General features: G+C 40.5%; 1 protein-coding gene and 1 long non-coding RNA gene across 2 annotated transcripts in view; both read left to right on the forward strand.

Moving 5' to 3' along the window:
- The first annotated feature begins 2,384 nt into the window (after positions 1-2,384).
- The window catches only part of LOC146679796 (uncharacterized), a 188,780-nt gene continuing 166,808 nt past the window's right edge, over positions 2,385-24,356 (forward strand). The window contains exon 1 of the long non-coding RNA XR_014918506.1: positions 2,385-2,513. This is a non-coding gene — a long non-coding RNA (uncharacterized LOC146679796). The remainder of the gene's footprint in view (positions 2,514-24,356) is intronic.
- On the forward strand, positions 8,785-11,713 carry LOC146679797 (E3 SUMO-protein ligase ZBED1-like). Its single transcript, XM_085450342.1, has 3 exons — positions 8,785-10,237; positions 10,535-10,685; positions 10,791-11,713. Exons 1-3 carry the CDS (start codon positions 8,967-8,969, stop codon positions 11,235-11,237), a joined length of 1,869 nt encoding a protein of 622 aa, XP_085306468.1. The 5' UTR covers positions 8,785-8,966; the 3' UTR covers positions 11,238-11,713.

The raw sequence follows: 24,356 nt of genomic DNA on the forward strand, positions 1-24,356 counted from the left end.
TTGTTCTTCTTGGCTAGGGATTGTTGCAGGGTCTACAATGGCTGGTGGTTGATGTCCAGGGATGGCACTACTACTGGATGGTTCATCCTGTCCTTGAGATCCTCCTTGAACATATTTAAGCATTGACCCTGCATACAAGAGAAAATATTCAGGGATTTTACAGAAATACAATTTTGAATCTACAGTAGGCCTACGAAAGATTGCATTATAAGACTAATAAATTAAGTAAGTCACTGGTACATTTAAAAATTACTAACTATATTTTACATGTATAGATTTTCATAATGGCAAATGGCAATATAAACATGCTGTACATAATTTGATATAAATGCGCAAGTAGGAAATCTATATTACTGGAAGATATAGGTTTCATATTACAGTTTCACCAACAGATGTCGCCCTTGATCTATGAACCTAAAGAAAGACGAGAACTATTTATGTGTTCAGACGTCAATGGCATAAATAAGATATGCGTCTTCATAGATATCCTGAAATGCAGCAACATACAAAGTAATCTTGTCTAATCTGATAATAATACTTGACTGCATCACTGACCTATCCCAAAGTTAAGGTTAATCAGTAGCATGCATGACGTTAGCCAGCTAGCAATCTGAGGAGGGAAATGCTAGTCTCACGAATCACGATAACGTTAGCAATCGTGACTCACAATTGCTAACGTTATCTGAAAACCGTCAATTGAGTGACCATGATGAGTTGCTTTTAGTAGTCCATTCTATATTCATATCCACAACGTAAACAAACTACCCAACATCAATCATTTGCAACATTTGTTAACACAGTATGAACACTGCTAACAGGAGCTATCACAGAGTTGACGGACATGAGCGTGCAAGCAAGGGCTACAATAATGAACTTTTTAAATTATTATTATTTAAACATTGCCTTACCGTCAAGCGACGCCTGAGTTTCATCACGCTTCCTCTTCTTCTTTCTTTTCTCCGCTCCCGACTCCTGTTGCCGTTTCGAGGCCATGTTCAAACAGGTGTTTACCAATTATAGAACAGACCACTGGGAGTGGGGGGGCACCAGGAGGAGACTGGAGACAGGGCACAAAGCAGATTCACCCCTTTTCTCGGGAAAATTGTTTTATGTTGCTTTTGTATTGTTTAACCATATTAATGCATATGATATTTATAGTATTAATATGGTTTACTTTTTTTTTTTACGACCCTGATTTTTTTGGTGCCCTACCGGCCATTTGGTGCCCTACGCAGTGTGCGTTATGTGCGTTTGCGGAGCTACGGCACTGCACTCATCGATCGAGCACATCGAGTGAATCGCCAGCGTCCCAAACAAAGTCATCTTCCTCGGCCCATCATCTTGAGATTGCACTACTACCACATTGGTGAGGAAATTCTGCTGAAAGCTGCAGAGAACAAGAACCTGATGTATAAGGGTTTTTAAAATAAACATCCTCCCAGATTTCCCTCCCTCTGTTGGAAACGCAGAGCCGCATTTGCAAATATGAGAGGAAGACTACGTGGGATGACCGGCGTCAGGTACAGACTGCTATACCCTGCAAAGCTGTTAGTGACCCATGGTGATGTGAGGAAAAGCTTTACCGATCCCAAAGAGACCGTAGACTACGGGGAGAAGCACCTCTCCCACCCACCTTCAAATGTATTAAAAGCAAGGATATATCTATATGTCTAACGCTGACACAGCACTGTGTTTCTTCTTTTCCCTTTATATTCCATGTAAAGGTGAATATGGAGCGTTTATGGAGCTCGTTTATTGACCAGCTGTCAGCTTCCACGCCCACTGGTGACTGCACACATCCTTTCAAGGAAGCATTTCATTCATCCCTAACAAATGGAACAAAACACTGTGCAGCGTGTTCAGGTTTGAACGTGGCCCTGGCCTCTCTCTGCATCCACCTGGCACATGCAACACACATCCACTCCCTGCTGAACTGCTTGTATTTGATGTGTTGAAGTTTTGGTAAAGTTTGAATAAATTCCACTTTATTTATAGGAACATTTCATCTGTGGACTCCTGCTTCCCCTCTCCTTGAGCCAGTTTGTGACGGGAACATGACATAAGAAAAGTAATTTATCCCTTTTTGATTCTGTGTATCTGGCGCTCATCCAGTGAGTTCACACTTGGCAGAAACAGACTGAATTTGTCTGGAGAACTTTGGCTTCAGCCAAGTTAGATAAACACACTGTGTCTCTGTCAAAACAGCAGTGTAGTTGTGGCACCCCTGTGAGGGAATGACCACATGAATATTATTTTGTGTAAAACACTCATGTAACGGGACATTTTTCATTGCTATATGTATTTATTTTCAGTTTCTTTAAGAGGATAGAAAATCCATGTAACAGGGATTCATTTTATGTTAGAAAGCAGTGAGGGCGGAACTTTGGTGCTTGCTCCGGGGTTTCGGGGTGCAGTAAGTGGAGCCCACCTTCCGCTGCTTCCTCAGACACGTTCTGGAGGAAAGCAGAGACGCATCGTGTCTTCCTTACTCTGCTCTTCACCTGCTTTTACAGGTCGGTACACGGTGCTCGCACCGAAAATGTTGTTTATTGTCACCATGGTTACCCACGTTAATGTGAATGGGAGAGTTAAGGCGGTCCGCCAAAGTTATTTATATGTAAACACGGGAGAAAACCAGAGGAGTGTCCCGCGCGACCGCACCGCGAGCCCGCTCGTTAGGTGGAGCGCTCGTGAAGCAGAGTCAGTGCGCTCCTATGCTCTGTGCAAACGTGTTGTAATGCTCCAATCAAATCAGTTCTGTGAGATGTGAATGTTAATAGTTCTGTTAAAGTGACTGAGTAGATTAGCTAGTGTAACACAAGCACTCTGAGCAACTCTGTGTAGCTAACAGAGGCATTCACTGATGTCAAGCCAGCCTCCAGTTTGTTTTACGTTCCCTGTGTATTCAAAGTATTACGGGAATGGATGTGGAAACCGGATTTCAAAATAAAAGCCAACTTCGAGTGAATAAACAGATATGTTAAGAACATAATAACATATAATTTAGGCTTTTTTTTTTTTTTTTACAAACTCTAATGTTACATCTATATGACACAGCCTTGTACCCTAATTGTGCCCTGTCACTATCAAGGCCATCTTATTTTGGATTTCAAAGTAAAAGCCCTGTGAATCTTCATTTTTGAACTACTCTTTCAATGAATTCATAATGCTCTTAAAAGCAAAAGTCGTATTTCCAAATACTATTTGAACTTTGTATCAACACTTTTCAACCGCAGGCTTTTTCACAGTAATACCATATCAAAATTAATTCTTTCTGATTTTGCTTTTCATAGTAATGGCCCTTTGAAATTGCCGATATTTGACTTAATCTCCTAACGATTCAAAATGCTCTAAAATGAAAAATTCTTGTTTCCACAGGGTAATTCCACTTTAGATCAACAGTATACAGCCCCACAGTGATACCATATCAATATCAAGTCATTCTGATTTTGCTTTAAAAAATAAAAGCCTTTTCAAATTGTCCATAATTGACCTAACTTTCAGTGATTTCAAAATGCTCTAAAATGGAACATTTCTGTTTCCACAGGGTAATTCCACCTTAGATCAACAGTATACAAACCCGCAGTGATACCATATCAATATCAAGTCATTCTGATTATGCCTTCCAAAATAAAAGCCTTTTTAAATTGTCCATAATTGACCTAACTTTCAGTGATTTCAAAATGCTCTAAAATGGAAAATTCCTGTTTCCACAGGATAGCTTCACTCTATATTTACAGTATACAGCCCCACAGTGATACCATATCAATATCAAGTCATTCTGATTTTGCTTTTCATAGTAATGGCCCTTTGAAATTGCGGATATTTGACTTAATCTTCTAACGATTCAAAATGCTCTAAAATGAAAAATTCTTGTTTCCACAGGGTAATTCCACTTTAGATCAACAGTATAAAGCCCCACAGTGATACCATATCAGTATCAAGTCATTCTGATTTTGCTTTCAAAAATAAAAGCCCTTTCAAATTGTCCATAATTGACCTAACTTTCAGTGATTTCAAAATGCTCTAAAATGGAAAATTCCTATTTCCACAGGGTAATTCCACCTTAGAGCAACAGTATACAACCCCACAGTGATACCAATATAGGTAATACATCAACATGGCTGCCGTGGCTAAGTTAGGAATATTTATAATGTCATTTCAAAACTTGCATATGATCTGCAATTTGTAGTAGAGATGGACCGATCCGATATTACGTATCGGTATCGGTCCGATACTGACCTAAATTACTGGATCGGATATCGGAGAAAAATAAAAAATGTAATCCGATCCATTAAATATCACGAAAGCACCTCACAAAACTTGCAACACGCCGTAACTCGCCTCAGAACGTTAGCACGTCGGAGCAGTATGCATCACGTGATAGAGCGGCTGTGGCATGCGGGACCTGTCGGTAGTCTGGATAGCATGTGGAGCTTCGCTAGCAACCCAGCATTTCATCTCCGACAAAGTTATCCCGAGAGAAGTAAAGCAAGTGTGTAAGTCCATCTCTGAATGTTTGTAAAGCATTCCTGCGTTAAGCTTAACGAGCGACTGCCTCTCGCTTAATGATCAGCTGATCGGCTTTTCTGTCTCGAGTCCGTCTCTCTTGTTTGTTTTTGGCCCACTTTGCACCAGAAAGAGGAAACCAGCGGCTGAACAACAGCAGCACGTTTAAGCTTGATAAGCTGTTGTTACAATTTATTTAATATTACTTGCTACACCAGGATCTTTTACTACGTAGCTGACGCTGGTAACTGTGCAGGGGCGGATCTAGCAAAGTTTAGCCAGGGGGGCCGATAGGGCATTAACAGGGAAAAGGGGGCACAAAGACAGACTTTTCTTTCTTATTCTCATTTAAAATGTCGAGCTTTTAATAAATACTTATCTGACACCCAAAGTTTTAATTTGATGTAAAATGAATAGAAGTCAATTACTGTGACTATTAAGTCTAATATATATACCCTAGTAAGCTATAGTACTTTTTCCTTTGGGAAGGTACCATCTGTGCAGTCTGCAATTTTGTTGAAGAAAGATGTTGAATCTATTTAATATTTCTTGAAAAATAATTGATTTCTGTGCATTTTTTTTCACACTGCATCAAATTAAGGTTGATTACGTCGATTAAGCATCATGAGGTGGCGCGTGAGGGGTGGTTCCCTATTTTTTATTTATTTATTTTTGTTGTTGCTTGGAGTTGGAACCCTATTAGTTAGGTTGCTTAATATTTACGCTAAGTACTCTTTAAAATACCAGAATAGGGAGGATGGTGTAGGTCTAAGTTTATTAGATTGATCAGTATTGCTGAACTATGAAATATTTTTTTTGTATACAGGTATAACAGAATAGCTTTAGTGTAGTTGTTGTTTTAAACTTGAGTATGAACTTGCAGACTTGCAAAATGCAGCAAGATATTTTAAAAAACAGTTTTGTTGATTAAAAAACACTATATCGGATTCATATCGGTATCGGCAGATATCCAAATTTATGATATTGGTATCGGTATCGGACATAAAAAAGTGGTATCGTGCCATCTCTAATTTGTAGCAGATCTACTGACTGTCACAGAGCAGCTGGAGCAGTCTCGAATGCAGGTCAGTCCACTGTGGCCAAGTGCCATAGCTACTGCTGGATGAACTCGTGACACATCTGCACCTGTTTCTATGAACACATTGAGTCTGAGTGGCTGCACTTACACTGGTGCATTCAAACATATTGAAAGATGGCAGCAATGTGGATTGTCAAGACTCAAACCAACCATTGAGCAAAGACAGCAGGATCATTTGTTTCTGTTTGTTATACAGCCAGATTTACTCGTGACACACATGTGCAGCTGCTTTATCACCTATTCTGAATTTGTTTCAAGCACAATACATTTGTTACACATGTTGGGATATTGTGTTTGTTTTAAATGTTATATACCTGTGTGGTATGTGACTTGTGTTGCCATGACGCCAGGTCTCTCTTGGAAATGAGATTTTTAATCTCAATGAGATTTTTTTTTACCTGGATAAATAAAGGACTAATTTGTAACTTTCAGTGTTTTCCGGTCTTCCAAAAGAAAAAAAACCTTCAACTACATGACATGCAGTTGTGTATTTGTTTTCACCTTATCATACACTTGAAGTTTTACAAATCACCACTTCTTTAGTGAATATCATTTCAGTCTCAGACAACCTCGTTTCTCTTACAGAGGTTGAATGCACCTTCTGCGGATGGCGGTACCACACAGTGTGCGTGGACTTCCCCTGCACAGAAGGCAACTACAAATGCTGTGAATGCTAAATAAACAGAAACAAATGATCCCTGTTGTCTTTGCTTGATGATTGGTTTGAGTCTTGACAATCCACATTGCTGGCGTTGCATTTTTCAATGCCAGCAATGGCAGGTATCAGTGCTCAAAGCTTTTGTGTTTGTTTCCAACAAGTTGCCCACCTCGGGAAACAAAAATGTGTTCTTTTACTTGTCAGATGAACATATGAGACACTTTGACTCTTCAGTGCAGTGTGGAGCCTAACAAAGATCTGTTTTGTGTCCCAGCTGATCAGCAGGAGGAGGAGAGTCTGACGGAGCAGCAGAGGAACATTTTCAGCTACTTGGACTCAGCTCAGCCACTACAGAGGAAACAATGAGCTCAACACAGAAGGTGACAGACAGAGCAGGACCATATGACCAAAGATATTTATCACCATATACATCTGAACATTTGCCATAACGATGTAGCTGACGATAGAATTGACACCAGACAAAATACTTTACAGCTGCACAACTTTATTAAAAACCCATCAATGTATTTTCACTGAAACAAGCAGCTGTTGTTTATGTGCATTAAAGTTATATAAAAATGTAACAGTGCAAATGCAAATTCCTCGCTGACAGTTTAACCAAAAGGCGTTTCCAGTGGAAACTGGCCGACACATCCTGAGCATAACCATGTATAATATCCACTAAACTTCAGAAGAGGTTATACAGTCGTGGCCAAAAGGTTTGAGAATTGCATAAATATTGGAACCTGGAGAAGTTGCTGCTTAAGTTTTTATAATAGCATTTTGCCTGCACTCCAGAATGTTATGAGGAGTGATCAGATGAACTGCATCGTCCTTCTTTGCCATGAAAACGAACTTAATCCCCAAAAAGCCTTACCACTGCATTTCATTGCTGTCATCAAAGGACCTGCTGAGACCATTTCAGTGATCGTCTTCTTAACTCAGGTGAGAATGTTGGCGAGCACGAGGCTGGAGATCATCATGGCTGTATCCCGATTCAGGTTCTGCAGCTTTAAAGTCCTCAAGGGCCACGTACTCAAAGACCGCTAAGGCCGAAGTGCGAGGCTCGTAGGCTCGTGAAATGGGACGTCTAGCCTCCGTCGCGCTGCCCAGGTTTCCTAGCAACCATGATACTAACAGCTGGAAACGTTTCATACAGCTTTGTTTGACAGAAATGAAGGAGAACATGTTGGTACTAAATGTGGCTCAATGCTTACATATATGTGTAAAAAGCAAATGCAGGAGCTGTGATAACTGTGTCTGATAGAATGAAGAGTAGACTGATATATGAAATATTCCTTTATTGGGTGAGAAAATCAGACCATGTCATAACTGCTGTAAGTCACACAGAATAGATATCAGAGCCTTAAACAGGCTGACTTCTGCTAAATGGGTCAAACTGGGCAGAAAGTCTACAAACACATAACATCCTTATAGAATATCATGTAACACTATAGATCAACTTAGCTCAGAATATATAAAGCATATAAACAGTTACAGCAATATGATGCAACACACACAGCAGCTACTGATCCAAAATACTCAAAGCTTCATAGAACTGAAACCAACATTTATTTTTAGCTCTATCCTGCTGCTGATACAGACTTTAGGTTTGTGAACATTAAACTTGTTGCTGCCTTTCATAGTGTGTAACTTGAAGGCCCTGAGTACTTTCTCCCACACTGAAAACACTGGGATGATCACATTATTTGAACATTACCTAATAAGACTGATTCAGCACAAACAGTTATGTTAAACTTTCCTAGCAGTCCTTCACAAACAGGGAACAGTCTGTCTATTCTCTCCATCTGTCAGCTGCTGCTGGCTCTTCCTCCTCCTCTTCCTCACACACTGCTGAGTTTGTCCTGGTGGATCATCAGGGCTGCAAAGCCTCACAGATGATGTGCAGCAGTGGGTCCCTCAGTCTGTCCTCACTCTGGACATTTGCAGTCGTCACACATGGAAATCAAATGTGTGATAAGCTGCAGGATTCAAACACAAGTGTAACTTATAAACACATGTTCATACTTTTATTCCACAATCAGAGAGAAAGAAACAGAGAGAGAGTGCAGGACAGACAGACAGGTGACAGTCTCAGGTGTACACACTGCTACACAACAGCACCAGAGAAGCAGGATTTAGTGTTTGTGTTATTACGAGTGTAAACAAGAAGAGTTCCAGATGGTGCAGTGGACACATGTGTGACTGCTGTGATTAAAGCATCTTTCTTTCAGCTTAACGAGTGAACCGTCAGCTCGTTCAAACACACGTTAAAGTGCGTTTGGCTCGACACCACCGAACAGAGGCAGCAATATAACACAGCTAACATTAACAGTGCAGTGGATCCTGCTTGTGCCGTGATGTTCAGGACTGCAAACCGAGCAGCATCACTGACTTTCAGCTTGTTGTGTTTGTGGATATATGACTGACTTTAATTATCCACAAAATCATCACATTCTCTGTCAGATTAAGGTCGACTATTGAACGGCGTATATTTTAAAGGCTTTAAAACTAGGGGTGGGTTTAAAAAATCGATTCATCGATTAAAATCGATTCTAACTGGAATAAAACGATATCGATTCATTAAATCCGGAAATCGATTTTTTTTTATACATATGTAGTTTGCCGCGTATGAAATTTGCAAGCGGTTAACATGAGGAAGTCACGCGAGAGTTAAGTGACCTGGACGCATGAACCATCATGGCTACTCCCGGGAATGTGCCACCGAGCCTAAAGGCAGATGTCTGGCAACACTTTGGATTTAAGAACTGTGAAGACAGTGAAGAGCCGGACAAAAGCAAAGCCGTATGTAAGATGTGCAAAATGGAGGTAAAGCACTGTGGAAATACCACAAATCTCAGAAATCATTTAACGAGGCATCATCCAGATATCCTGCTAGCAAAAACGGCCGACACCAAGCAACGCTCACTCGAAAAGGCATTTGCAGTGAAGTTTGAATCCACTTCTCCACGTGCCCAAAAAATAACCCAGTCTGTGGCAACTTTCATATGTAAAGATATACGTCCGTACAGCGTTGTTGAAAATGATGGCTTCCAAAACCTCATTAATACGCTAGAACCACGCTATGTTTTACCATCACGCAAACATTTGAGTGAAGTGGTAATCCCAAACATGTATGAAAAAGTGAAACACGATGTTACAGCCTCACTCAAGTCAGCAGAGGGAGTCGCTATAACCTGTGACAGCTGGACATCCAGAGCAACAGATAACTACCTGACTATCACCTCACACCATATCGACCAGGAGTGGAGACTCGTGTCTCATGTCTTACAGACAAGAACCACCGAAGCAAGCCACACAGCAGCTAATTTATCTGAAATTATGTTCAAAGCAATCGAAGAATGGGAGCTTACAAACAAAAATCCAGTCATCGTAACTGACAATGCTGCAAATATGGTGCGAGCTGTAGAAATAACGGGCTGGTTGCACATTGGTTGTTTTGCCCACACACTCAATTTAGCTTCACAAGCAGGACTGAAAGTTCCAGCTGTTGCTCAGCTGCTTGGCCGAGTGAGACGCATAGCATCCTTTTTTCATCGCAGCACTGTTGCAAGTCGCAAGCTTAAAGAGAAGCAAAAGATACTGAATCTACCTGCCCATAAGCTGGTGAATGATGGGGTGACCAGATGGAACAGCACATTGGAGATGCTGGAACGCTTCCTAGAGCAACAACCAGCAATCTCTGCAGCTCTACTCTCACCTGAAGTGAGGAGAAATGACAGTAATCTCTGTAGTCTTACAGAGGCTGACATAACTGATGGAGAAGATATAGTGAAAGCTCTGAAGCCGCTGAAAGCAGCCACACTGGTTATGTCTGAAGAAAAGTCCCCGACCCTTTCCATCATTGCACCTCTGCATGCACAGCTGCTGGAGAAGATGATCAGTGTCTCTCATGACTCCTCACTGATTAAAGACCTCAAGACTGCTGTATACGACAACTTGAAGTCAAGGTATGTTTATGAATTGTGTGTATATGCCATGAATGAGTGTAACTGTATGGATGCATGTATTACATGAAAATTCTTATTATAGTGAAAAAATCTATATATTATAAAAATGTTAGTTAAGCCCTCTTGTCTAGTAATAGGCCTTTTGATTTTATATCTATATATCTATAGATGTTTATATATAAATTATGGAAACAAAGTCGTATATTAATGTTTCTGATCTTGCATGAGTGTATGTAACCATGCACATGTATATCCAACATAATAAACTGAGTTAAATGTGCAAAATCTCTTTTCAAGATATGTGGCCCTAAAGGACAAGCTGTACATTGCATCAGCATTAGATCCTCGCTTTAAGGCCCTGCCATTCTTGTCCAAAGAGACCTGTAACAACACATTCTCTCAGTTGGTGTTGGAAGCAGCAGGTTTGGAGAACGTGGACACAGCTATTGTGAGTTACAGAAACAAAAACAAAAAATTATTGGTTTTTTTGCACTACTCGAGTTAGAATATAAATAGTAATTTCTTTATTAATTAAGTTTTCATTTTTCTACAGCGACAGTCTGATGGTGACACATCTGAGGAAACTGTCCCTGACATCTCTCTTGGTGGTGTTGATGAAGTGGATTATGTCCCTCCAATTAAGAGGTCAAAGGACTCTGCATTAATTTTTCTCCTTGGGCCAGCCTACTCAACAAAAACCACAGCACCACAGAAAACACCAACTCAGAAGGCAAAGGAAGAAGTGAATCGATACAGGGGCGTTGAGCCTGTTGCACTTTCTGAGGATCCTTTGATCTGGTGGAGGGACCATGAAAGGGAGTATCCTCTCTTGGCTCTACAAGCAAAGCAGTATCTTTCCATACCTGGGACCAGTGTTCCTTCTGAACGAGTGTTTTCAACTGCTGGTGACATTGTTACCGCACAAAGGAGCTGCCTGACTCCACAACATGTAGACCAGCTTCTCTTCTTGCAGAAAAACCTTACAGTCTCAAAGAAGTGAGAGGGTAGTTATAAATAAGGCTAAATTGCATTAGTTTCACAGAGGTTTTACAATACTGTTCAATATGTTTTCATTTTTTGAAGTATTTTAAAAGGCAGTTTTTCATTTTCTGATCGGTCAGTTTCTGTCAGTTCACTTGTACATGCTGTGTTATACTGTGTGTCTCCAAAACACAATAGTGGATTTCAGAAAAGCTGTGTGAGACACTAACAGCAAAACTATTTCTCTGAGGTTTTACTGATGTTTACAAAAGATGTGTTCTATTTGCACTGGATCCCTGATCCACTTGAAATGTATGTATGAAAAAATATATATACTAATGTTAATTAAAAATTACATTATTTAACTGCTTTAGTATCTGTTCTTAATTTTGAAATTTATGTAATTCATTCACAAGGCTTAGAGGGTTCTTTTGACAGTACATATACAAGGTGAATTATCATAATTTTATATATATTATGGTTCATATAATAATATTTCGGACTGATTCAAAATCGAATCGAATCGAATTGAATCGAATCGTGGATCGAATCGATTCGGGACCTTGTGAATCGGAATCGAATCGATTCTAGAAATCAGTGACGATTCCCAGCCCTATTTAAAACCAAGTTAACGCTGAAAGTACAAACATCACTAATGTCACATAACTCTGCCGACAAGGCATAGCTATGGCTATGAAATGCTCTTTGTGTATCACTTCTTCATTATGAAAGATGTCATTAATGCACTAGTAATGTCTCATCTGGAGTATTGTTCAATCATTTGGTCAGCAGCTAATAAGACAGATCTTAACAGACTTCAGTTAGTCCAGAATAAGGCGTCCAGATTAGTGTGAAGATGTTCATACTATACTAATATTGATCAAATGCATAATAACCTTTCTTGGCTTCCTGTACAGGCTAAAATATTCTATGGCTTACTTGTAGTTCTAAAGAAAGCAATTCTGTTAAACACACCACATTTATTCTGCTCAGCTGCAGTATCCAGATGAAATACATCATCATATTACACAGTTTTCAACAAGCTGTAATTTAGTAAATGCTCGAGTTAAAAGTAACGTTTTGTAAAACTGTTACATTTAGAGCAACTTTTAAGTGGAATAAGTTGCCTTAAAAAATTAGAGAATTATTCAAAACTTCAATGAACACTTAAAAGCCGATTTACAGAGCTTTTAGTTGTTGTAAATATTGTAAGACATGATTTGTTTTTGAAATTTGTGTAATGTGCCTCAATGTTATTGATATTATTATTATTATTATTGATTGCTTATATTTGAACAATTGTGAAACCTCACTGTGGATGTAAGAGTGAAATTATGTGGATATCTTGAATCCACTTTATTGTGTAATATTTTATGTGAGTATTTGACGGAAGACGAGCAACATCTGTTGTGGAAGCTAACGGGGTTCCTTTAGAATAAACAAACATAGGATTTATTATCACTGAATAATTCTGTATAAATCTATACAAATTATAGAAATATGTAATAGGAAACAACAAAATAATCAAAATTATAAAATTGTGTGTGTGTGTGTGTGTGTGTGTGTGTGTACAATCAGGAGGGATGGGCATGATTTTAGTGTTTGAACAGTCATGAATTATCTTTAACAGCAGGTTGGATGTAATGTGTTAGAACTACCAGCAGGTGGGGATAAGAGACCTTTAAGGTGTTTGGTGCCACGCTCCACCTTCAGGTTTAAAACTAGTGTTAATGGAGTTTGAAGGTTGAGTTTGTTCCACGACTGCATTTCACTCACTGCCTCTGTTTGTATCTCTGTCACTGCAGGACCAACATGGAGCCAGAAGTCAGCGCTCTCAGGAGGCCGACAAACCTCACAGAAGAAAGGGAGAGAAAAAACACACCTGTGACGAGTGTGGGAAGGGTTTTACTCTGAAGGCTTCACTAAAACGGCATCAGGTCATCCACACTGGAGAGAGACCGTTCAGCTGTGACGAGTGTGGAAAGTCTTTTTCCTTGAAGGGTTCCCTAAAACAACACCAACTCATCCACAGTGGAGTTAAAGCGTACAGCTGTGATCAGTGTGGCAGAGCTTTTACTCAAAGTAGCCACTTACAGAGTCATCTAGTTACCCACTCTGGAATTAAGGCATACAGCTGTGACGAGTGTGGGATGGAGTTTACTCTGAAGGCTTCACTAAAACAGCATCAGGTCATCCACACTGGAGAGAGACCGTTCAGCTGTGACTTGTGTGGAAAGTCTTTTTCCTGGAAGGGTTACCTAAAACAACACCAGCTCATCCACAGTGGAGTTAAAGCGTACAGCTGTGATCAGTGTGGCAGAGCTTTTACTCACAGTAGCAGCTTACAGAGTCATCTAGTTACCCACTCTGGAATTAAGGCATACAGCTGTGACATCTGTGGAAAAACTTTCAGCCAGAGAGGGAACCGAAATGCACACCTACGCATTCACACCAGACATGATGTGTACTGCTGTGAACAGTGTGGCAAACAGTTTACAAGAGACGCACACTTACAACAACACATGTTTACCCACACTGAGGAGAGACCTTATCAATGTGACCTGTGTGAGAAGACTTTTAAAGCTCCACATCACCTGAGACAACACCAACAGATCCACACCAGAAAGAGACTCTACAAGTGCAGCTACTGTGAGGTATGTATTTATATTGTTATCTTGTCATTTTAGCCTGACTGTTTGGAACAACTCTGCTCATTAAACTGTGTTAGCATGTTAGCAATTCTACTGCATGGTAAAGCAGCTCTGAGTGATTATTCAGATTTTCCTTTCAGTTATGATTTTAGTATTACTGTAGTATTATGGTGGTAGTATTGTAGTTATTGAAGCCCAGTAAACTGAGTGTGTTAACTGAAACAGTCAAATGTAGTTGGACGTCTGCAGAGATGCTCTTTATTTCAGGCGACGTTCAGGATACAAATGTTGAAGGACTGACTTACACTGTCTTTGTGTCTTTGTTTAGAAGCAGAGCGACACAGATGGATCCAGTTCTCAACCCTGTCATCACTGTGGTGGTGGGAAAGACTTTCATTGTGACCTCTGTGGAAAAACTTTCAGTCGGCAAAAGACCCTAAAAAGACATCAACGTAGACACACTGGAGACAAACTGAAATACTGCAAAGAATGTGGGAGAAGCTTCACCACATCAAGTGATTTAAAACAACATGAACTGATTCACAGTGGGGTTAAAAAGCACCTCTGTGATCAGTGTGGGTCATCCTTCACCACTGCAGGTCAGCTTAAATCACACAAACGAGTCCACACAGGAGAGAAACCACACAAGTGCAGACACTGTGACAGAAGCTTCTCACATTCAAGTACTTGTAACAGGCATGAACGTGCACACATGGAAGGAAACTACAGCTGTGACCAGTGTGACAAGAGCTTCAGGAATCTCAGTTCATACTCTGAACACAAACGATCCCACGTTACTAATAAACTGTTTCACTGTTACCAATGTGCCCAAACATTCACCTCATTGTCTGCTCTGTGCAAACATCAGCGCGATCACTCAGGGCTGAAATCACTCCCATCACTGGATCACAGTGAATCTGAAGACACAGAAAGATCCTCTGGTTTCTGTGTCAGACTCAAAAAGCTTGAGATCAGGCTCCACAGAGTTCAGATAGAATCTCCTGTAAAAATCTGATGAGGCAGCTGTGAATCAAACTCTTCCCCTAGTTGCATTTTAAGCTTTCAAAACTGTCCTACTGTAGTGTTCATGTCAAGTGGTTAGCTTTCTTTTCATCAGTTGGTTGAAAAGTTTCAACATTATAAAGTTTATTATTATAAAGTTTTTGTTTTAATGTATTTTGATCCACATAAATGTTTTCTTGTTCAGGTTCTTTATGTTATTGAATCTTGCAAATGTTAAATAAAAAATTCAAATGTAAAATATCTTCACTGATGGTACAAATAAACTGTCCTTTCAGCTTTAGCTCCTAATTTATTCATTATTTATGGATGTAGCACAGCAGCAGTCTCTTGATTAACACATGGAGGGCTCGGGATCTGATGGTGTCGTCTCCCTAATTTGCCCACTCAGTAAATCTCACTCATGGCCAAGAAATTGAAATAAACCTTGTTTCCCTGCTGGATAGTGATCCACTGTAACTCTGCTCCTCCTTCCTGTTTAGGATTTCTGTGGCTGAAGTAAAATTCCCTCCATCCATCACTTATCCCAGCTAACCCAAAGTGAAATAAAGTTTTGCTGGTCTTAAAAAAGCATTACAATAATGGGCATTACCAATGCAAACTGAATGATACAGAAGATGAAAGAAGAGACTTTGATCAGTTAATAAAGCTCATGATCTGGATTCATTGTGGCTGCTACACAGATACTTCTGGGTCACTTCTCTCAGTTAGGAACCTTCCTCACCAAACTGACTGTTGGACCACACCCCTGGTTTCATGAGAAATTGTTTCAGCCATGATTTCTCTTCCTGTATTTCAGAGTAAAGACTGAAGTGACAAATGGAAGCATGTTTAAAAAACACAATGTGAGAGAGACGTTGAGGTCCTTAGAAGTTACCCTGGGTTTTTCTGTCACCCTGCTAGATGTTACACACCTTGTTATTGGACTGATTTCTACTGCTGGACGACTCCTGCGGAGAGTAACAATACTCTTACTAATTAGCTCCCTTTCACACCTTTGGGGATATTTATTTTTGTGTTTGCAGCGCTGTGAGCCAGAACAGCGAGAGAAAAATCTGCAACAGCGACGAGCCGAATGCTTACGTGAATCGCAGCAGCTGCACATGTGCTACGCTGAATTAGAGGATATCTTTGCTCTGGATTTCTATTTCTACTTTTTCATTTCTATATGATTCTTCTTGCATCTAAACAAAGATGATTCAATTTGCTAAATGCTGATGGCTCTTCGTGCTCAGGTGTAAATGAGATGTAATGTTTGCTCTTGGTTTGGTTCTCCTGTACAGAACCTTGCAGTACAACAGAAACCTAAAAACATTATTTGTAGTTGTTATTCTTAGTTGTTCTGCTGCCTAAATACCACAGGGTCTGATTATGAAGTTATTGAGCTGCACATACTTTACGACCTGCTTAAGTTGGAGGTCACAGCGTCTGTAGAGCAGCTGGAACATAATGAAGTCTACAAGGTTAAAGTTTTCTCTTCAGTTATTGTTCTTTCTGCTGCTTGGTTTGATGGATCTGAGAGCTTTTGTTTTTATTATTGTTATTATAATTATCATTAATATTTTACTCTCTAGAAGCTTTAAAATAGTGTTTGTGTTTGAAAACATTGATTTAAGAATTGAACAGAAACATCTGTCCTTCTGAAAATCGCCCAAAGGCACGGAGACAAAGTCAAAGGATGCAACCTGTAACTTTCTCTTCCTTCATGTCAGGACCATCATCCATGATTTATATAAAATGCATATAGCAACAGTAGCGCTTTAGTTTGGACTTTATGATTTCTGTAACTGGAAAATATTATTTTGTTTAAAGACAGAAGTGACCGCATAGTTGCAACATCAAAGGGAAATATTAATTAATTAGCATCAAGTATATTTGTTGCTTAAGCGTTTGCACTATAACTTAAGTAGGATTATAACTTTTAAGGAAGGAAAGATTTCAGATATTTAGTTCACTGCTTCAGTTATTTTATATGAAATTAAAACATTTACGTTGGTCAAATATGATGCTCTAAATCAAATAAAAGTTTGAAAATAAATGATGTATTTTTAAATGCTGCAACAAATGTTCACAAAAAGTAACTATAATTAAAACCAGTTAAACAAAATCAAATGTTTGAATCATGCTTAACCAAATGCCAGGCTGCAGAGCTGAACCTAAAGTATACGTAGAAAGATTTCAACATGTGAGCAGTTTTTAATGTTTTTATCACATATAACTGTCACAGCAGTGGGTCCTGGCCCAATGCTTTGTGTTTTTGCTTTTCTTTGACTCTTGTTTTTCTTGGTTTTTGTTCTTCTTATTTATCAGGCTCTCAGTAATCTTAGTTCTCCCTCCCTCAGTGTTCATTTCAGCCTGTGTTTAGTTTCTGTTCCCGTGTCCCACGTTTCATCGTTTCATGTCGAGTCAGCCCTGTCTCTCTGTTTCCTGTGTCTCCCCAGTCAGCCCCGCCTCCCTCGGGCACTCATGTGTGATACAGAGTAATAAACCTGACTACATTTGCTACACTCTCTTTATTACCTGTTACTTTAAAATTCATACACTAATTATGTCTGCCCATGTCTCTAATGTGAAGGTCAAAGGTCAACATCCCAGTGACATAAGAATAATCCCAAAGGGGCAAAGGCAGCGGTTAATTTAGCACATTTAGCATTAAGGGTACAGCAAGGATATACTTTTACTTATTGTGGCAGGGGTGTGGTCTCTGGCCTGCTGCAGTGGAGGCTGGTGGCGGGACGTTGGACGGCACAGGTGAGGGTGATGGAGCTCATGACTCTCCCCTTTATAGTGACGGAGGAGACTGGCGTGGGGGAAGCGTGTAGTGGAGGAAGCCGAGGAGAGAGCTGGTTTCTGGCTACAAAGACGGCGTCAAACCAGAAAAGATTGCTCGTGGTCAAATAATGTGTCAATCACCTGTGAATCAAACTGTGTGTGGCTCAGTTCATGTCACAGTGTTGTTTAGTATATCTTCACTTGTCTCACTCTCCTTCTGTTCTGTCCATCAGGACGATCCTCAGCGCTTACACAGATCCTCCATCGATGTTTTGGATCCAATCAGTGATCAGTTCTACGAGGAGGCCTGGATGTTCACCAGCGCTCGCTACACCTCCATCTACCAGAAGGTGAGTGTACTCCTTTGTACTCAGATTAACATTTTACTTCTTAAAATACATTTTCATATATGAGCTTTCTATTATTTCATGGGCCATTTAATCAATATTAAAATTACAAGCATATCAACAAAGGTGAAGCTGGTTTTTTTCCACTTGCTGTCACACAGTCATGGAGGAATACAATAAATACATAATCAGTCATAGATCCTGAACAATGACATTAAAAGAAAGTCTGTGGCTCTAAAAACTAAACAGTATAAAGACATGCTCCAAGCTGCTGTTTCTCTCCTACTCCTCTAGGTTTTCCACTGTCGGCCATCCAGCGATGCTGGAGGGCTACCTGGCCAATGCTGGCCTACACAAAGAGGTCCCGGCTCGGAGGAGCTGAAGAAGATCCTTGCCTTCCTCGTCAGTTTCCTCTTCAGTTCCTATCCCAACAAAACCTTCTTGCACCTATTAGCTCCAAAGAGGCTATGGTGCCCGTGGAGGTCTGGACCTGAGGCCTGTGCTCATCACGTGGATAGAAAACACTCTGACACCATTCTGGAGGTCTGATGGGACTCTGACCAAAACACAGATGAAATAAAACTTGTGGCTGGAGCTTTTAAAATGACTTTTTCACCTCATAGATTAATGCTCATGATTGCATGTTAGCCAGACAGCATCTCCCCAAGGTGAAACTCTCAGGAGACATTTACTCTTAAACTGTAATCTGGTTGAGACTACTTGAGGAGATCTTAGTAGCGAGTATGTGGATTTAGTCTCTTCACCAACAGCAGACAGACCCATGCCAAGAAAGCAGACATGTTCTCAAAGAAAGCCGAGAGCAGAGATTGGAAAAAGCTCAAAAGAAAAAGCTGCAGCTTCAGACGACTATCTGCCTGTAAGGCTGAAAAAGTCCAGTTACGCTCTATTTTGGAAAAGCTCCCAGTTTTGGTAACCTGGACTTTTATTTCCCCTCTTCTGCTACAGATGTTGACTGTGACCTCAGAGGCCAACTGGACCACACAGCTGCAACAGGAGTGAGGGAGAGGAGTCTTCATCCAGCTTCAAAGAAAACATCCAGGTAAAGTGACGTGGATCAGCGGATAAAGCCGTCTCCACTTTCAAAGGAGATCCTCTGAGAGAGAGACTCTCTGAGCCGTTTTAGCCTCAAATTATAGGACTTTATAGTACAGCAACACTTTTAAAGGACAAAAATAAGATAAACTGTGACTGTAATACAAACAAAGTATTGCATGTGTTTTTAAAAGTGTTCCTCCGATGGGCAGGATATCACTATTAGACTGTCCCACCAGCCAACTTCAACAAGAGACCACAGCAGCATTCAGTGATCAGCACAGATGTTCCTCTAACACTCAGCATCTGATCCCTGTTGGTCTGTGTGCTTCTGCTTTTGCTCAGTTAGAAACCCTGCAGCAACCCGACCCAAAACTGTGTCTTCTTGTTGGCCTCAACGTTGAAGTGTCAAACGTCCAACATCTGGAAAGGAAACCACGCCAGTGTACTGTGATGTTTCACCAACATGTGGCAGACGCTGGTCCTGCCTTTCATGCTGACATCAGCAGAGAGCCCCGCCTACCTCAAAGCCTCCCCTGTCATGTATTGATCAGGATGATTATGAAGATGAGCGAGTGCAAATAAGACTGTAAAAGTCCACGAGCAGAATGTTTGGATGCTTTCTAATGATTCATGAATATCATGAGAGTGTTTGTGTGTTTTGTCTTTTCTTTGCTGACGTTTGTTACTAACAAAGACAATTTACGCTCTGTGTGTGTTTTCATCCTTACCAGCCGCACTCTAACTGCAATGAAGGAAACAAACTGTAGAAATGGTCGACTCAGTGACTTCATAAAATATTGAAGTGGTTCAGGTAGAGCCAGTTTTTAAATGACCATGAACACTGAGCGTATTGTATCTGTACAGCATGTTTTTCTATTAGACAGATTTGTAACAGAGGCCTTGCTCTCAGTAAGTTTGAAATCCTTTTCTGATTTCTTTTGTAATCTCTGATCTTTGTGTATCCTGCTCAGTTTGCATGCTGCCTGTAGGAGTTTCTGTCTTTGTATTTGAAGAGAATTCATTGAATATACTCAGCTGCTTCCCTTTGGTGCCTCACACATCACTGAAGTTTTTCAGTGTCCAGTTATTTGTTTTTAATAGCTGTTTGAATTCTCTGTATGTTTGACCCTGTAGACTGTTTAATGGACTGCTCGTCTTCCTGTTTGTAACCACTGCCTGTTTAGGACTAAAGATTTGGATTTTTGACTTTAACACAGCCTCTGCGTGTCGTCCCTTTGTGTCCTCGTCCTCTGTGTCACAGATGTTTCCATGATAATAACACAGCTTTCCCACAGTGGCTTGCAGCAGCATTTATTCACAGCACATTTGAGAAAGGTTCAGATTAACTCGATGAGTTTATATTCAGAATGATTCTGACAGTGGGCCACTGTGAATTGTGATCTTTCATCAGGTCAATGTTTAAGTTCAGTATTTCAAAGCAGGAGCTATGAACAGTCATCATGTTGGCATTAGAATTATTATTATTAATCATTATTAATAATGTCGTTACTCATGTATAACTTTGATTAGTATACATGAATTTTATCAATAGTAAAAATAATGAATAATTCATGTATAACTTTTATTGTGTTTTGTATATTAATTATATTTAAATAGGGATGTTGACCCTGTCTCTACAGTAGCATCAGTGTAACATACATTATTGGTCCAAGCTGTCATAAATGGGGAGCCTGATCCTTTATTATGAAAACATGACGAGTATTTTTCTTGTCAGTTGGGAAGAAGTTGGTCTTTTTTTCCTTCTTTTTGCTCAGTTTGTCTTTTCTTTGATAATTGAAACTCTGATCAAACCTACTCATGTTCACAGCATGTAAAAGCAGCTGACAGTCCGTGGCATTGTTGTTTGTAGAGGTGCAGTGTAGTGGGAGCATAAATCAAAAGAAAACAGTAACATTTATGTAATAAAACATCTGAATGAAAATGAACAGGCCCTTTATGAACTTCAAAGGGATCTGAAAACAACACTTTTTAAAAGAGTATCTTGGGGTGTAGGTGGTCAAAATAGAAAACTGAGCTGAGACTCTAAGTTCAATCCATCCATTGGTTTTTACTTAGGAGGAAGAAATGTCAGGCTGGTGCAGGCTGGTTAGGTGCATGTGGTTATCTTTACCTAAATGAGTTCACTTTGTGGCTGCCAGGTTGGGCAGAAGTACCTGTCCCCTGTTAGGCTTAGCAAGGTTCTCCAGGAGAACATGACACACATGACATCAGCAGGTCAAACCAAGTGGAGGGGTTTGTTTGTCCATAGAGATGCTTCCTTTTGTTTGTTTTAAGGTTTAAATGGATTTGTTGAATGTGTTTCTTTTCATCAATACTGCCATTTAGTTGTGTAAATGTGCATGTTAGAAGTGTGAAGAGGTTTTGTGTTTAGAAATGTATAGAAACCAATCATTTACTGACAGCATGTCTGATGGAAATAAGTGCAGATTATGTATGAAGTGGCTTTGGCTTTGATCAACACTCGATCCCTCTCCAATAAGACGTTTTTGCTCAAGGATTTTTTCTCTTCTTACGATCTGGATTTTATGTTCCTGACGGAGACCTGGTTACACGCTGGTGAGACCGTGGCTTTCCCTGAGCTTCTTCCTCCAGGCTGTTGTTTTTACAACACTCCCAGGTCCTCTGGCAAAGGCGGAGGCCTCGCCTGTGTTTTCAAATCTGTTTATGACTGCCATCAGATTTTATCTTCCTCCTTTTCCAGCTTTGAACTACAGCTTTTTAAACTAAACTCATCCACTCCGTTACTGTGTGCAGTGGTATATCGTCCTCCCAAATTCAACAAGGACTTTATTAGTGAGTTTGGGGAATTCCTTTCAGGGCTTTCAGTAGATTTTGATCATTTTCTTATTGTTGGTGACCTGAATATTCATGTGTGCTGTCCATCTAAACCTCTGGTTAGAGACTTTGTTTCCCTGCTGGACTCCTTCAACCTTACTCAGTGTGTGTCTGGCTCCACACATGAGAAAGGTCACACTTTGGATCTCGTCATGTCTCACGGCTTGGGTATCCACATCTCTGAAATTTGTGAGAGTGCGTGTATCTCTGATCATTTTCCTGTTCTATTTTCTGCCACTGCACATTGTTCTGATGCTGCAGTTAAACCTCCTTCACGCCGTCACCGGATCATTAATACCCATGTACCATCTCAGTTTTCTGCTGCTTTTAGCAACTCTGAGCTCTCCACGGCGGATTGGATTGATTCCCTGTGTGCAGAAGATTTAACTGCTCTTTTTAACTCAACATGTACTTATATTCTGGACCTCATCGCTCCCTTAAAATCACTTCGTCCCAAAGCTCGCGCTGAACCCTGGTTTACAGACTCTGTTCGTGCTCTCAGGCGCACCTGTAGGTGTGCTGAGAGAAAGTGGAAAAAGGACAAGCTGCACATTTCCTTTAACATCCTGAGAGACTCTCTTTCAACCTATCAGAAAGCCGCCAAAGAGGCCAAGTCCTCCTACATATCAAACCTGGTTAGCAGTAGTGTCCATAAACCTCAGACTCTGTTTCGTGTTTTAAATTTCATTGTTAATCCTTACACATCCACCAGCCTCACACCTTCTGCCACCCTCTGTAATGACTTTTTAAATTTCTTTGTAAACAAGATTTCCTCCTTGCAGTCTGTCATCCCATCTTCACCTTCCAATCCCTGTGTTTCTTCTTTGTGCCATTCTGTTTTTAACCAGTTTGAACCAATCTCTCTCTCTCAGCTGCATGAAATAGTCTGCAAGGTTAAGACTACCAACTGTTCCACCGATGCTATCCCCTCTCGGCTTCTGAAGCAGGTTCTGGACTCAGTCGGACCTTTCCTTCTGGTCCTGATCAATGCCTGCCTCAGTTCTGGTTGTTTTCCAACACCCTTCAAGCACGCTGTTGTTCAACCTCTCCTTAAAAAGCCTAATCTAGATCCATCCCTACTCTCTAACTATAGGCCCATTTCCAACCTCCCTTTTCTGTCTAAAGTACTGGAACGAGCCGCCCTCACGCAGCTCCAGCTATTTCTTGACAATAACAATCTCTATGAGAAGTTCCAGTCTGGTTTTAGAGCTCGGCATAGCACAGAAACCGCCTTACTGAGAGTTTTTAATGATTTGCTTTTAACTGTTGACTCTGGTTGTGCTGCTGTCTTAGTAACCCTGGACCTGACAGCAGCCTTCGACACTGTTGATCACAACATACTGCTATCCCGCCTTCAACACTGTGTCGGTTTGAAGGGCACTGTCTTAAAGTTTTTCCAGTCCTATTTGAATAACAGGAGTTTTTCTGTTCACCTTGGTGAACTGTCATCTCCCAGAGCTCCTTTAACCTGTGGCGTACCTCAGGGGTCCATATTAGGCCCCCTGTTGTTTATTCTGTATTTGCTCCCTCTGGGCGATGTGCTCCGTAAACATAATGTGTCCTTCCACATCTTTGCCGATGATATTCAGATCTACCTCCCTCTGAGGTTGGACTGCAATGCTTCTTTGCAGCCGTTACTCTCCTGTTTGTCTGACATTAAGACTTGGATGACTCTTAATTTCTTACACCTAAATGAAAGTAAAACTGAAGTCATTGTGTTTGGGCTTCCTAAAGATCCCAACTTCTCTTTTGACTTTATGGGACCCCTAACCTCCGATTGCACTTCTTCCATTAAGAGCCTCGGTGTTATTTTTGACAATGCTTTTAAACTTGATAAACAAATCAGCTCTGTAGTCAAGGGATCTTTTTATCATTTGCGGATTTTAGCCAAAGTCAAGTCTTACCTTTGCAGGAACGATCTAGAAAGAGTGGTCCATGCCTTTATTACTTCACGGCTGGACTACTGTAATTCCCTCTATGCTGGCCTAGATCGTTCCTGTCTGCATCGCCTTCAACTGGTGCAGAACGCTGCTGCCCGCTTGTTGACCGGTTCTAAAAAAAAGAGACCACATCACTCCGGTTCTCTGCTCTCTCCACTGGCTCCCAGTTGCTTTTAGGATTGATTTTAAAATTTTACTGCTGGCTTTTAAGGTTTTAAATGGCATTGCACCTTCTTACCTGTCAGAACTCCTTAGTATTTATCGCCCCAGGAGATCTTTGAGGTCAGCTGACCTGATGCTTTTAGATGTTCCCAGGTATAGATTAAAGACTAAGGGAGAGAGGGCGTTTGCTGTGGCTGCACCCAGACTGTGGAACAGTTTACCTCCTCACGTCAGATTCTCCAAAAGCCTAGAAACTTTCAAAACTGCTCTTAAAACTCACCTCTTTTCATTGGCTTTTAGAAAGGTTTAATTTATTTGTTTATTTATTATTTTT

The sequence above is a fragment of the Copadichromis virginalis genome, unplaced genomic scaffold (assembly GCF_057382275.1).
Source record: "Copadichromis virginalis isolate Kocher_CV1m ecotype Utaka unplaced genomic scaffold, C_Virginalis_male_GT1.1 unmapped_scaffold_1, whole genome shotgun sequence".
NCBI lineage: Eukaryota > Metazoa > Chordata > Actinopteri > Cichliformes > Cichlidae > Copadichromis > Copadichromis virginalis.

Bases quoted from the DNA above. Each gene is read 5' to 3' on its own strand.
- LOC146679797 (XM_085450342.1), top strand. From the start codon at position 8,967: ATGGCTACTCCCGGGAATGTGCCACCGAGCCTAAAGGCAGATGTCTGG. The intron at 10,238-10,534 runs GTATGTTTATGA...TCTCTTTTCAAG, and splicing joins TACGACAACTTGAAGTCAAG to ATATGTGGCCCTAAAGGACA. The intron at 10,686-10,790 runs GTGAGTTACAGA...ATTTTTCTACAG, and splicing joins AGAACGTGGACACAGCTATT to CGACAGTCTGATGGTGACAC.